At 37.5% G+C, this 15,148-nt stretch overlaps 2 protein-coding genes across 2 annotated transcripts; one reads left to right on the top strand and one right to left on the bottom strand.

The window, feature by feature from the left end:
* Positions 1 to 2,959: 2,959 nt before the first annotated feature.
* On the top strand, positions 2,960 to 10,670 carry LOC110865547 (ATP-dependent zinc metalloprotease FTSH 9, chloroplastic). The gene is made up of 13 exons (XM_022114828.2): positions 2,960 to 4,024; positions 6,243 to 6,308; positions 6,402 to 6,536; positions 7,199 to 7,264; positions 7,416 to 7,601; positions 7,680 to 7,766; positions 7,844 to 7,957; positions 8,090 to 8,214; positions 8,317 to 8,425; positions 8,619 to 8,744; positions 8,896 to 9,216; positions 9,307 to 9,430; positions 10,261 to 10,670. The coding sequence occupies exons 1-13, from the start codon at positions 3,197 to 3,199 to the stop codon at positions 10,407 to 10,409; spliced, it is 2,436 nt and encodes an 811-aa protein (XP_021970520.1). The 5' UTR covers positions 2,960 to 3,196; the 3' UTR covers positions 10,410 to 10,670.
* Positions 10,671 to 13,385: 2,715 nt separating this feature from the next.
* LOC110944806 lies at positions 13,386 to 14,313 on the bottom strand. Its single transcript, XM_022186452.1, has 2 exons — positions 13,869 to 14,313; positions 13,386 to 13,792 (listed from the first exon to the last, which is right to left on the bottom strand). Exons 1-2 carry the CDS (start codon positions 14,311 to 14,313, stop codon positions 13,386 to 13,388), a joined length of 852 nt encoding a protein of 283 aa, XP_022042144.1.
* Positions 14,314 to 15,148: the final 835 nt, after the last annotated feature.

Below are 15,148 nucleotides of genomic sequence, written 5' to 3'. Positions count from 1 at the left end.
AAGCAACATTCAGCGTTCGACCATTTCTCGATTCTCGCTGCACCGGTGAAGATCTGAAGATGGTCTTCAGGGTCTTCTGTCCCATCATATGTTCTAATGTGGGCCGACATCTTGATTTTCGTTTGGAAGTCATAATCGGCTATCTGTTGTGAAAAGCATGAAAGGTTGCTTGGTTTATAAGGCTTGGCCAAATCTTCTTCAACCCTTGTACCCATGTTGTTATTACCATTGTTGTTCCCCTGAGTGGCTAGCACTTGATTGATGAAGTGTTGCCACGGGAAGCTGGCCATCATCTGGGTCATCATCTGGGACATAGGGTTGAAGCCTTGGAGGCTTCCAGGTGCAACTTGGCAGCTAACTCCAAGGGGAGTGCTCATAACTGCACTTCGTGCCAATGGAAGCACGGACAGGGCTTGTTCCCATGAAGTTGTTGTAGAAGCTGGAAAGCTTGTTGCTGGGGACTGTAGGAGCTGATCTAGGGTCAGCTCGTGTCCCAGAGGAGCACCACTCATAACTGGCTGAGATGAAAAGAGAGGATGTGCTGTGGGGTTTGCCATTGTAGACAAATATGGAACAGGATTTGGAGGATTACTGGGGCCAGCCTCATTCCTGGTTGTAAAAGGTGGAATGGGAGGTCCAGGAGACAGCGTTGGTTCAGGCTCATCGTAGTCTAGACGAATCCTTATTCCCTTATCCTTCTCTTTGTTCACATACTGGTTGAGGAGAGACCTCAACTCAAGGAAATTGTTGGCAACTCCCTCGGGGGTAAGTTCAACACGCGTTGGAGTGTCAGTGACGCCAACATTAGGGGAAGGAACTCCGGATCTGGAAGGAGTTGGAGTGTTAAAGGTAAGAAACTCGGGTGTACTCCCCGGAGTTGAGAAAGTGGTTGGTATAACCACATGAGCTTGGCTGTTACCCGGGGTTGAAGTGTTTGGAACCTGATTTACTTCACCCGGGGATCCACTTTCAGACATGGTGATTTCAAGAGAAAAGAGCTACACTACTAGGTCTTTTTGAGGAGAAATAGCGGCGTAGCCCCACGGTGGGCGCCAACTTGTTGAAGCAACAAATAATAGACCAAATGTAGTAGCGGGGATGGTTAGGCAAAAGGGTTAAAGGGTTTAACCTTGCCTAACGCAGGTCGTGGGGTCCCCCCACGTTTGCAAGACGTGGAAGGAGGTTCACTAGTTTATTTTTGTTGTTTGCTGAGGATCCTTCTCTGAAGTGTGTTCAGATACGGATGAAGAAACAAATAGAATACGTGTGAGTTGGATGTGAAAGGGAGCAACTTGCATGAAGCAAGTACACGATGTGAATGACCAGAGTTTTTAGGAAACAGGTCTGGTCGGAATGTCCCAACTCAGTAAATGAAGTGTCAATTATATAGGAGAAGACATATCCCAAAGAGGCATTCATTTGACTAGTGACCTAGCTTGCAGCGAGGGGCTTGCCCTTTCGGGGGTTGAAGCCTTTTGACCCCTGGATAATAGCATGTGCTCTGCTGACCTGCGTTGCTTTTGCGGCTGTGGTTGGTGAAGCAATCCCTGGATGTGACTGGCTACTGTTTTCACACTACTTTACTTCACCTCTACGACTGTTTGACCTTCGAACCCTTTAACCCTTTGAACACTCAGGCATTTTAGTCATTTTATATTGTCTTGGGCTACCCCGTCATCAACGTTTGACATAAGTTTGTTGAACAACAAAGAAGTTCACAAGTTTTCTGTTAATTGTTAAGGACAATTTCTAAATATATACAAACATATTGTCACCCGGTACATTTTACCGGATGATTGTTAGTAGAATTTTTGTAAGATAAGTTAAGCTTCAAATACGAACCTAAACACCATCTTTGTGAGATAAGTTTAAACATCCTAAAATGGTTTATATTCAAAGGGAAATATACAACAAATCTATAATATGGCATATGCATGTACTCACTCCTCCATTAGTAATGGTTGCGACCCTCAACTAACAGATTATTTTCACATTCTCACATTAAGACTCCATTTCGTATGACAATATCAAGAATATAGATGCTAACGCAATGAAGAAGGAAATACCAGTCAAGTATACTTATACGAGTAAGAACTGTCACAAAATATCTTCTAATCAAATCCTATCATAACGGATGAAATACTACAAAACAGACACCATCAATATTGTCATAGAAGAGGCTTCTTCTTGTGACACCCTCTAGCTTAAGAATCAATATCAACTCTTTGAGATCAAACAAACGTAATATGTAAATGCAAGTAAGAGTATGAGAAAATGAATGAATGTATTACCTTACGATGGAGTCTTTATACAGTGAGAATCAGGACTGATGTAACAGTCGCTATCTTTTGTAGATCCTGAACGAGGGTGTAATTGTTTTGATATTAACATATTCAATTCTACAGGCAAATTCTGAGAGAAAATAAACATTTGTTTTGTCATGTACCTTTTTTCTCACCATGTAGAAGTAACAAAAATTGGTTTGACTTAACCTTAGTTTGCCGGTCAAATGAGGTTTAGCAGGTAAATTCAGGTTGTTCCTCTTCAATTAACGTTAACAATATCAATATGTAGAATCGACCCTTACAGATAGAGCTGTCCAAACTGCTCGATTGTAATCGAGTCGAGGCTCGGTTCAATTTAGAAACGAGCCAAACACGAGCAAATGTCCTCTCGTTTTTTTTTTTTTTTGCCACAACATTATCATTGATGAAAAATATTATTCTAAGACTGCTTCCTTTTTTTGCATAAACACTTGAGACCCAATGTTTGTTAAACCGGATGACACACTAGACCGTAGAGCTATCCAAAACGCTCGTCGTTTGCTCAAAAAACGTTCATGGGTTTTTGGCTCATCTGTAAACAAGCCGACTTCGACTCGATTCGCAAACGAGCCAAACACAAGGCTCGACGAGGCTCATGATCCATGAGGCAACACACCTACGAAAATACGTATGTTCATCATAATTTGTGTGTTTATGAAGAAGCCAAAACAAAACATGAAAGAATAACAAAGAGTGGTCCACAAATCTTTAATCTTCATCAACCTCCAGATTCATTGTAATCCTGATCCCTTCCCATACCACCTTCTTCTTCTTCATGTTTACTAATAATATCCCAATCCCAATTTTCTTCAATCTATTCCCCTAATTTTCAACTACCAAGCCCTAGACCACCCATCCGTACATACCATACCATGGCAGCTCTCGAAACCCTAAGACCAATCATTCACGCTCAAATTCATATCAACTGTTCCAACCACTCATACATACACACTCATCGCAACAGATATCGTACTTTACAAGAAAAATCGCATCAATTTCTTACCAAATCATCGTTACCGCTTCGTCAATCTACCAATCTGTACATGTTAAACTCATGGGGCGGAGGGTTAGGGTTTCTGAAGACGAATCATAGTAATAGACTAAGGTCAAGATTGGGTGTAAATAATAGTTCATGTGAGCATGATACGGAATCATCATCAGGTAAAAAGAGTGAAAGTGAGAGTGATAAAGTGAGTAAAAAGAATGACAAGGGGGAGAAGAAGGGGAAGAGGGGGTGGGGGTGGGGGAAAGGGGGCGGAAAGTGGCGGTGGCAGCCGATAATTCAGGCGCAAGAGATCGGTGTGTTGTTGTTGCAGTTAGGGATTGTTATGTTTGTTATGCGGTTGCTTAGGCCGGGTGTTTCGTTGCCAGGGTCGGAGCCGCGGGTGCCCACGACGTTTGTTAGTGTGCCGTATAGTGAGTTTTTGAGTAAGGTTGGGAGTAATCAGGTGCAGAAGGTGGAGGTGGATGGTGTGCATATTATGTTTAAGTTGAAGCAAGAACAGGGTGCGGTGGAAAGCGAATTGAGTAATAAGATGCAGGATTCAGAATTGTTGAGGAGTGTGGCACCGACTAGGAGGATTGTGTATACGACGACGCGGCCGAATGATATTAAGACTCCTTATGAGAAGATGTTGGAGAATGATGTGGAGTTTGGGTCTCCTGATAAGAGGTCTGGTGGATTCTTGAACTCTGCGTTGGTAAGTTATTCTGTCGAGTTGATTTTAGGTAGATAATGATGAATGATGATATGTTTATAGGTAAATCTTGTGACAATTCGCTAATGTGAATTGCTAAACTTCATACTGATTTGGTATGTGGAAACTTTTGATGAAGTTTTTATGTGCTGCAATGTTGTTGGGAAGCAAAAAGAACCTGGGAAAGAAAAAGAAAAGAACGCCATTGTACTTGCAGTTTCCAGTTTTATGTTACTTATGCATTCATTACAGAATTGTGTAGTTGTTAATGGACCTCTCTTTTTTTAAAGTGTGATTGGTGTTCTAAGGGTTCTAATTAGGGTTTCAGGTACTATAAATACGCCTTAGTATTGTTAACATCAAAGACATTGATACTATAGAGCAATCACCACACTTTCTCTGTTTTCACCGTGTTTCGAGTTTCACGAGTTGTTCACAATAGCCTTCTATTGGCCATCTGGCCTTATAAGTACTCACAATAAGAGTCATATGTGGATATTAGAAATAATTTTTACGTCCCTTGGATCATTCTATTAGTAACCAAGATATCTATCTTGCACGTAGAACCTTAACTTTTACCAATATTCAGTAACCTACTATAGGGATTGCATGACTCATAAACTTTATTGCTAGACATACGCTTGTTAATATCTCGTTTTCTATAGGGTGTGTCACTTTGATGATTGTACTTTTAGTGATTTTATCTTGTTTTCCTTAATAATAATACCACGTCGGATAATGTAGCGGTGTAGCTTTGGAACAGTTTACCACACTCCTATAGGAATATTGTTAGGCTAAGGGTTTAACTACTTTTATCCTTCTCAATTTTTTTTCAACTTTGATAGTCTTACTTCACAGGCAAACATTTATGAAGGGTCGTCTAATTCTATTTCAATCGACTGAATAACCCCTTAATTCTTCTCTATTCTGATCTTTTATTAGAAATATTTGGTTGTCATCTTGATTGTGTTCTTTGTCTTGCTTTTTTATCATGTTGGACTACTTTTTTTGCATCCTGTTCACCTACTTACATCTCTTCCTGGGCTTTACCTATAGCTTCTGCTTTCTTATTTTAACAAACAGGTAATCGGCCCATTTTTAAAGTTCAGTAGTTCATAGTTTAACTTTTGTTATTCAGGTGATAAGGTATAGGATCAACGTTTGTTGGTTTTCGTTACAATTGTTTCTTTAATCTTGCTACCATCTAGAATACCTTTGTGAATCTTTTCTAGGCCACTACTTTATCTACCTACATAGCTGAACGTTGAAAGATCTACTGTAATCTTGCTAATCATCTTGAACTGTTTTTGAAGTTTATCCAAAGTTTTGTCTTGATTATTCTGATCACTTTAAATACCGATACTTACTAAATCAATCGTGGATGCTATAGATTATTTTGTCAGCTATTAAATATGGTCTTGTAGTCAACAAATAGTCAAATAGTATCAATAAAACTAGGAAAAAACCTGTGCTGGTGAGTATATATATTTTATTAAAAAGTATTCTCATTGGATTATTGGTGACATTAACCCGGGAACCTTCACCGCTAGCTCATCACTTGGTGTAACCGAAGAATCTAATGAACTCATAATATTGTTGGCAGTCAACAAGATAAGGGTTAATTTTCTCAGGTCTTATGAAATCTTAGGGTATTCTTTTCCTTTAGGGGAATAAATCTAAATATGTAAACTGAGTTGATATCCTGTAGGGTAATTGACATTATAGACATAAATACAGTCTGTTCTGTTGTCTAACAAACTAATCATACTCATTATGCATGAACATATGCGGATGCTGTATACTGGTAGTCGTCACTTAGCTTAAACACTGAGCCTAAGTATTTTTTGCGAGTCAACACTTTTTGTATAAGTATAACAATGCTATGCAAGAAACAGAGATGATCAGTTGTGGGAACACTTGGCATTCCTTAATTCTTGTAACATAACCACTCATTTATTTTTTTTCTTCTATTTTAAAGTACGCATAGTACCAAACCATAGTAAGCAGGTTATTTAGTTATGCTACATGAAAGATTGAAATCGCTGGTTGTATCTCTCGCTTGCATTATTTCTTTTGCAATAGGGCCACCCTCTGTTGCGAGTTTCTCATTATTAAGTTTATTTCATTAAGTTGCATTCTTGGCTTGCACTTGATGTATATTTTGGTCAGTGTTCAGATGTCTGTTGTATCTAATTTTAGAGGTTTTACTTCCGTTTCACAGATAGCTTTGTTTTATGTTGCTGTATTAGCAGGGCTACTTCACCGTTTCCCTCTAAGCTTTTCTCAGGTACGAGAAGCCTTTAGACACTCATATCATGCTTAACATGCTACAAAATTTTCTTTACAGTGTGGAGTGGTTGATTGTTTGCACTCTTAACAGAATACCCCTGGTCAGCTAAGAAACCGCAAGTCAGGTGGTCCCGGTGGGTCAAAAGTTTCAGAACAAGGGGAAATCATCACATTTTCCGATGTTGCTGGTGTTGATGAGGCCAAGGAGGAACTTGAAGAAATTGTAGTAAGTTCATGGCCTCTGGTTTTAGACATTACAACTCATGTGGCTAGGGCTGCAAACGAACCAAACGAACACGAACAAAAATTGTTCGTGTTCGTTTGTTAAGAAAATATATGTGTTCACGAACTGTTCATGAACACTTACCAAAAAAGATTTTCTGTTCGTGTTCGTTCGTTAAGGAAATGAATGTTTTCGTGTGCGTTAATTTTAGGTAAACAACGTTCATGAACACAAACACAAGCAATGTTCATGAACACAAATGAAAACAAACGAACACAAACAAGAATTCATGAATAGAATATATAATACACTGATACTTATTAAATATTTTATTTGTCAGAATTTTGAAGTATTTAATAAAAATATGTAAATTAAAAACACTAACGAACTATTGAACATAAACAAACACGTTACCGAACGTTGACGAACAAAAATAACGAACGCGGCATCTGTTCATGTTCGCTCATTTAACTAAACGAACAAAATTTCTTGTTTGTGTTCATTCATTTATTAAACGAACGAACATAGACGAACTTCCCGCTGAACGGTTCACGAACTGATCGCTGAACGTTTGGTCCGTTTGCAGCCCTACATGTGGCTTTCTGTTTTCCAAGGTTTTTTTTTCTAATTTTCTATTTTTGTTGTATGACTATCAACTTAATTAGGAATTTCTCAGAAATCCTGACCGATATGTACGGCTTGGTGCTCGCCCTCCTCGTGGTGTGCTCTTGGTGAGTTTAGATTGCTTATATATTCCCATGTTGAGAAATAGTATATTGTGCTTGATGCTTATATATTGTGCACTAAAATCATGAATACAGTTTTTGTTATACTGTACTTCAATGATAGCTTAATATGTGAATGGATTTGGGTATCTTACAGGTTGGGCTTCCTGGGACAGGTAAGACGCTATTGGCAAAGGCTGTAGCGGGGGAAGCTGAAGTACCATTCATTAGTTGTTCCGCAAGTGAGTTTGTAGAACTTTACGTAGGCATGGGTGCATCACGTGTTCGAGACCTCTTTGCAAGGGCAAAGAAGGAGGCACCATCAATCATATTTATAGACGAGGTTGGAATTTTAACCTTGTGAATATATACATATATACAATGCTTGTTTTATACACTTACTTTATCTTCTTCTTTCCAGATTGATGCTGTAGCGAAGAGCCGTGATGGTAGGTTTCGCATTGTCAGCAACGATGAACGAGAACAAACTTTGAATCAGCTGCTCACGGTATTATGTTAAAAGTTACTTCTTTTACGTTCATTGGTTTCACTCTCATATTGCATGTGTTTTATATTATTTTGCAGGAGATGGATGGTTTTGACAGTAATTCAGCTGTAATCGTTCTTGGAGCAACTAACCGTGCTGATGTATTGGATCCAGCACTTCGTCGACCGGGGAGATTTGATCGTGTGGTTATGGTCTGTCTTCTTACTTATCCCTTTTGGTATTTATCTTTCTAATAGTTTATTTTTACTGATTCTCCAAAGTTGCAGCTCAGTTATCTTCGGATGCTTTCATTCTGTGTGAAAAATGGTTAATTTGGTTTTTAGGTAGAAACACCCGATAGAGTTGGAAGACAAGCTATATTGAATGTTCATGTTTCTAAGAAAGAGCTTCCTTTGGGAGATGATGTTGATCTTGCTAGTATTGCTTCCATGACCACTGGTTTCACCGGGTAACCAAACTAAAAACAGTTTGTTTTGTGAAACCCATCTTCACCATTCAGTTTCTTTTTCTTTGCCAACACTTGATGCCTTTTCTTTTATTATGCATACAGGGCGGACCTTGCAAATTTGGTAAATGAAGCAGCTTTGTTGGCTGGGAGACAAAATAAAGTCGTTGTGGAGAAAATTGATTTCATCCATGCAGTGGAACGCTCAATTGCTGTAAGTTTCTTCTATCGATCTTTCTACACTACAGTCTACACAGTGTTACTAATATATGCACACTGCATGCTTTTGGTTGCTAGATTTACCAGTGTCAAAAATATTATATATGCATGATATTATTTGTTGAATGCTCTTTTATGCCAGAACATTCTCTTACATCTTTTATGCACTTTTTTTTAATAATTAACAGGGTATTGAAAAGAAAACAGCTAAGTTACAAGGTAGTGAGAAAGCAGTGGTTGCTCGTCACGAAGCTGGACATGCAGTAGTAGGCACCGCGGTTTCCAAACTTCTTGCAGGACAACCAAGAGTCGAGGTAAGACATCTTGAGCATACAGTTTTTTTCATAAGTGTAATCGAGTTAACAATCATGCAACCTATATGATTGTGTATGATGTTAGAAATGTTGCAGCTGCAAGATACATAACATACCTTGATAATTGACGTTAGTTTTTTTTTTTAATCAGAAGCTAAGCATACTGCCTAGGTCAGGAGGGGCGTTGGGATTTACTTACACTCCTCCAACCACCGAGGATAGATATTTGCTTTTTGTGGATGAATTACGGGGACGTTTGGTTACTCTTCTTGGAGGACGTGCTGCTGAAGAAATTATCTACTCCGGTCGTGTGTCTACAGGTGCACTTGACGACATACGTCGAGCCACAGACATGGCATACAAAGCTATTGCTGAATACGGTCTCAATCGCACCATTGGCCCCATCTCAATGGCAACACTTTCAAATGGTGGCATGGATGATTCCGGAGGATCAGGTTTTGGAAAGGACCAGGTTTCTTTTCCTCTCTAAATTGTGACTTTTGTATTACTTTATTTTGAAACCGAGTTTGACGTAGAACTTTTTGCTTATGATGTGATACAGGGGCATCTGGTGGATCTTGTTCAAGGGGAAGTTAAGTTGATGCTTCAATCCGCACTAGATGTAGCGCTTTCTGTCATGCGTGCTAATCCCACTGTTTTGGAGGGCCTCGGTGCCTATCTTGAAGGTAATGCTTCCTTTCTTCCAGTTTGTATCTACTTTTAGGGCTGCAAACGAACCAAACGTTCAGCGAACAATTTGTGAACCGTTCTGCGGGAAGTTCGATTGTGTTTGTTCGTTTATTAAATAAACGAACACGAAGAAATTTTATTCGTTTATTTAAATGAACTAATATGAACAAAGGTCATGTTCGTTCATTTATGTTCGTGAACGTTAAGTAACGTGTTTGTTTATGTTCCATAGTTCATTAGTGTTTTTAGTTTTATTTAAATACTTCAAAATTCTGACAAATTAAATATTTAATGTCAGTGTAATATATATATTCTGCTCATGAACGTTTGTTTGTGTTCGTTTGTTTCCATTTGTATTCATGAATGTTAGTTTCGTCAACGTTTGTTTTTGTTCGTTGCCTAAAATTAACAAACGAACACGTTCATTTCATTAACAAACAAACACGAACATAAAACCTCGTTCGGCAAGTGTTAATGAACAGTTCGTAAACACAAATATTTCTTAACAAACGAACAAGTTGTTCGTGTTCATTCGGTTCGTTTGCAGCCCTATCTACTTTAATTGCATAGTACTTGTTGGGGGTGGCAACATGGGTAACAGGTCGAAACGAGTCAGACTGGGTGCTGACCCTAAACATCACGATTCAAATTCTTTTATAGTTCATGTATCCGCTAATGTCTCAAATGTGGCTCCATAAATATATATTCTTGAGTAATAGTATAATTTTATAAATTCACATTGAAGATACACTTCCGACCCCTTTGGGCCCGGTTAAGCAATTTGTTTTCAAGCTATATTACGTTAATTTTTTTTTTAATTTTGTAGAAAAGGAGAAAGTTGAAGGAGAAGAGTTACAAGAATGGTTGAAGTTGGTAGTCGCACCTGCCGAACTTGCTGATTTTGTTAAAGGCACAGAGGGGAGCTTTCTCCCTTTACAATCTGCAACACCTGAACTAAAGCAGCAGCTACTATAACACCACCAATCATCTATCTATCTGCAACTTGTGTATATTAAAACCATCAGGTAATTAGATATATAACATATACAGCCACCTCATGTTCTTTAGTTGCAGATTCTTGGATTTTTATATTTTTCTTTGGTGTCGATTTTTAGCCAATCCCAACTAGTTCGGGATGTTGATAAGGCTGTCGGTGTACGTATACGGCACAAGTTGTAATTTTCTGTGACTTTTTAACAGTAAAATTAATAACTTTCAGCTGACCAAAGTTCTTGAGATGTGTTTACAAAATTACTTTGGTTTGTGCTTTATTAGTTGTAAATGTATACCATATTAATATACTACGTTATAACCCCGTGTATTACACGGTGTTGAATAAATAAATTTTATATACTAAATAATTAAACAATATATCTTTAAAAACCTCATTTATTGTATGTATTGAATAAATATAATTTTATATATTAAATAATAAAAAATTATATCTATAAAAACCATATTGTACGGGTTGACTAAATGTAATTTTATATACCAAATAAAAAAGTTATATCTTTTAAACCATGTGTATTGTTTACCAAATAATAAAATAATACATATTTAAAAAACCTCATGTATTACACGGGTTAAAAAAATTACATCTTAAAAAATATGCACATTATACGGTTTGAATAAATGTAATATTCTGTACTAAATAATAAAAAATATATATCCTTAAAAAACCCTGTGTATTGTACGAATTGAACAAATCTAATTTTATATATCAAATAATAAAAAGTTGTATCTTAAAAAACCTCATGTATTACATGGGTTGAGTAAATGTAATTTTGTATAGTGAAAATAAAAATATTTAATATATTAATACAAACTTTGGTTTTCGTAATAAAAATACACTATTCTGTTGTTGCAAAATTTGTTAACAAAGTCTCAATAAATTTGTTAACCCTTTATTTAAAACTCCGTAAATGTATAAATGATAAATAATATTAGTTAATTTTATTTTAACTTTCGTAAAATCTATTTGATACCAAACTAAACAAAACGTTCAAATATAATAAATTCAAATAAATAATATTATAAATGATAAGAAGATTAAACTAAATAATAATTATCTATAAGATATTAAACTAATAATATTTAGTAGGAGGGTTATCTATACTATAAGATATTAAACTAAATAATATTTAGTAGGAGGGTTATCTATATAATTAATTAGAAGAGATTAAACTAAAATAATAATTATCTATAAGAGATGGTCTAATATAATGACAAGTGTCCTGAAAGTGGTTTCTTTTATTATATAGTAAGATTTTTTTTTTTTCAAAATTATTTGGAACTAAACAAAGGCAAATGTGATCATATAAGAAACTTAGGAAACTGTCAAATGTCAGTTAACATTCATAATGGTAAACTATAATGGTGCACAAATCGGGTGCTGGGTCATAACCAGTTATGGGTATAGTCAATAAGGTCAAAAACCGGGTATGCCAATACCTGGATCATGTATGGAACCGGGTTTTAGAGAGGAAGTGGTTGCCGGTTTCTTTCAGTTTTTGAACGGTTCGGGTCGGTTATAGTTGGGCTGGAACCGGTTTTAAATCATAGGGCATGGAACTGATGTATACCCGACAGGTAGGGTTGGTTATGGAACCGGGTATGCCATACCCAGTTTATTAATATCCGGGTTGGGTTCCGTATTTGGTTTTTTTGTGCATCCATAGCAAATCATATTCAACTGATATACGTCATTCAACATCTTGGGAACTAAAGAACTGATGATGTGTGCTAGGGTTGGTATAATGCGGCATGCCTGTCTTTTAGATGTTGTGAGCCACCTTTAACAAACCTCTCTTGTAAGGCTAGAGGGTGTGGTTAGAACCTTCATGGGGCTTTATCAGTCCACCTAAGCTTCATGTCAGCACCATGTCACCCCTGGGGCTTTATCATGCCCCCTTTAATTTGCTGGGTGTGGATGGAGCCCCCGTCATGATTATCTAATTATTTATTTATTTAAATATTTAATTTTTTAAATTAAATGGCAATTTTAATATTAGAAAATAATAAAAAAAACATAATTTCATTAAAAAAAATAAAAACACTACATAATTTCATTAAAAAAAAAAAACACTACAAAGTCATTAAAAAACCACTACAAAGTAATTTATAACTCGTCGTCTGTGTCGACTCCTCCTTGTTCACGATAAAACCATAGGTGCTCTGTTAGATCGGCTCGAAGGTTATGGTGTGTGCCTCTAGCCCGTATCTTCGCTCGGATATCTTCTTTCTCGGCGTATGTTAGTATTGGGTTCATCGGTTGGTTACTTTCATCATAGCTTTCTCCACAAAACGCTCTACCCGAGTCCTCCAATATCATGTTATGCAAAATGAGGTTAGGGTGAGGTTCGGCTACAAAGTCCATTTTTCCTACAAAGTGTACAAAGTCATAAAACACCACAATTTCAGCCATAAAACACACTCAAAACCCACAAATAACAGTGTGAAGAGTACTAAAACACAATATCCAAACCCTAAAAGTCCATAAAAACATCAAACACATCATCGTAGAACTATGAATATAAAACACAACATGATGATCAATATAAAACACACTAATATTAGTCATTCAATAATCAAAGCCTTATCATCCAAAGCACAACACAAAACCCACAAATATGGCGTTTTAGTAATCTTCACTTTATTATTTGTGGGTTTTGAGTGTGTTTTATGGTTGACATTATGGTGTTTTATGACTTTTTACACTTTGTAGGAAAAATGGACTTTGTAGCCAACTCCCACCCTGCAAATGATACACGTATACATGACGTTTCTCATTTTACTTTTTTCAAGTATCCTCGACGGCTAGGCGATGATAGACCATCTTTTCTTTAACACACTGAAAGCCCGCTCGATATCTTTTCTTGTTGAGTCTTGTTTTTTCTTGAAATACAATCTTTTTTCGTCATCTGGACACGAAAGAGTTTTTACCAACGTCGCTCACTCGGGATAAATACCGTCTGTGAGATAGTAGCCATACTTATACTGCACGTCGTTTGCATAGAATGAAGTATCTGGTGCAACCCCGTCTATGACATCGTCGAATAGATTCGAGGACATTAAAACTTCAATGTCATTGTTCGCACCAGCCACGCCAAAGTACACATGCCAAATCCATAAATCTTGAGAAGCGACCGCTTGTAATATTAGGGTAGGACCATCGTGGTCACCACGATGATGTTGCCCTTTCCAAGCGGTTGGACATGCCGCCCATTCCCAGTGCGTGCAATCAAGACTATCCAACATTCCAGGAAACCCGTGTATGCGCTGATGGGCCTCGTATAGAAGTGGAACGTCGGCTGCGGTTGGCATCCTCAAATATCGTCTCCCGTACAGAGAGATTACACCTAATAAACTATTGTTAATTAAAAAATAATAACGATGTAAATAAAAATAATAAAGGCTATTGTTAATAAAAATTACCTTCACAAAAGTTTTCAAGAGACTCACGACACATTCTTGACGACATCCTTAAATATTCATCCCACGCATCACTCGCTCTGCCGTACGCTAGTTGCCTAATTGCTGCTGTACACTTTTGTAGTCCAGAGAAACCAACTTTGCGACTTGCACTTACCCTTTGCGTGAAAAAAGAGGATTCGCCCGCAAGATCATTGGAAATTTTAACGAATAATCGTCGGCTCATAAGAAACCTACGCTTAAACTGAACATCATCGTACAAAGTTTCACAAAAATAATCTTGCACTAGACGTTCATGAGCACCTAACCGATTCCGTTCAAGAGGCGGTTGTCTGGTACGCGAAGCAGAGGATTCGGCTTCTTCTCGCAAATAATTTATCGCCTCCTGCGTCATGGCGATAACAATATCGTCAAGAACACCATCGGATGAGGTGCTCGAAGAAGACATTTTTTAGTTGTGATTGGTAGGTGTTTTAGTTGTGATTGGTGTGTGTTTTGGTTGTGATTGGTGTGTGTTTTGGTTGTGATTGGTTAGTTATTTAGTTTAGGATAGGTTTATATATATAAATAGAATGAAAAAAGAGATTTTTTTTTTTTTTTATAATTGACCGTTGTCAAACGGTCATTTTGACCATTCATCCTCGATCAACGCGAATAAAGCCTGTTATCATCTTGGCGAGCCTTCAATGGCACCCCTCCATGGCGCCTGGGTTGTGGTGTGATAGCGCCTGGGAGCGCTATAGATGTCTAGCTGGCGGGGGTGGCGTCCCCACACCCTCCGGCCTAAATGTAAAGTCATTATTTTTCAATATTCAAGAGGAATGTTATTATTTTAATAAGGAGAGATTTCGTTATGTACATGTTGAGATAATCTTTAAAGTTTTATGTCATTAGGGAAGGGGGGTGGTCATTAGTGACCATTTCTCCATCACTCACAATATCCAATTATGTTCCGCTATGTCAGCAACCATTTTTCCATCACTTACAACCTTTTTTAGTGGGGGTGGTCATCACTCACCACCACACCCAATAATTTCCCCCCAACCAACAATTACACTCACAAAAAAAAAAAAAAAAAAAAAAAAACCATCACGCGTTGAAAATATCACGAAATCGAATTGCGTTATACTATAACGCGTTGAACTTTTGTTGTGGGGGTGGGTTCAACGCGTGATACAATTGTATCACGGTAAATAACGAGAGTGCCCCGTGTGCCATTATAAAGATTAAAAAGTTAAACTTGATAAAACCCAAGTTTGTTGGTGTTATGTATGTAACATTTA

This window comes from Helianthus annuus, chromosome 6 (assembly GCF_002127325.2).
Source record: "Helianthus annuus cultivar XRQ/B chromosome 6, HanXRQr2.0-SUNRISE, whole genome shotgun sequence".
NCBI classification, from domain to species: domain Eukaryota; kingdom Viridiplantae; phylum Streptophyta; class Magnoliopsida; order Asterales; family Asteraceae; genus Helianthus; species Helianthus annuus.
The sequence above is the reverse complement of the archived record's forward strand: the minus strand, read 5'-3'. Positions and strand labels throughout refer to the sequence as shown.

Coding starts and splice junctions, on each gene's coding strand:
- LOC110865547 (XM_022114828.2), top strand. CDS start 3,197: ATGGCAGCTCTCGAAACCCTAAGACCAATCATTCACGCTCAAATTCAT. Junction 7,767..7,843: donor CTTTGAATCAGCTGCTCACG/GTATTATGTTAA, acceptor ATTATTTTGCAG/GAGATGGATGGTTTTGACAG. Junction 8,215..8,316: donor ATGACCACTGGTTTCACCGG/GTAACCAAACTA, acceptor TTATGCATACAG/GGCGGACCTTGCAAATTTGG.
- LOC110944806 (XM_022186452.1), bottom strand. CDS start 14,313: ATGTCTTCTTCGAGCACCTCATCCGATGGTGTTCTTGACGATATTGTT. Junction 13,793..13,868: donor TCTTGAAAACTTTTGTGAAG/GTAATTTTTATT, acceptor ATAGTTTATTAG/GTGTAATCTCTCTGTACGGG.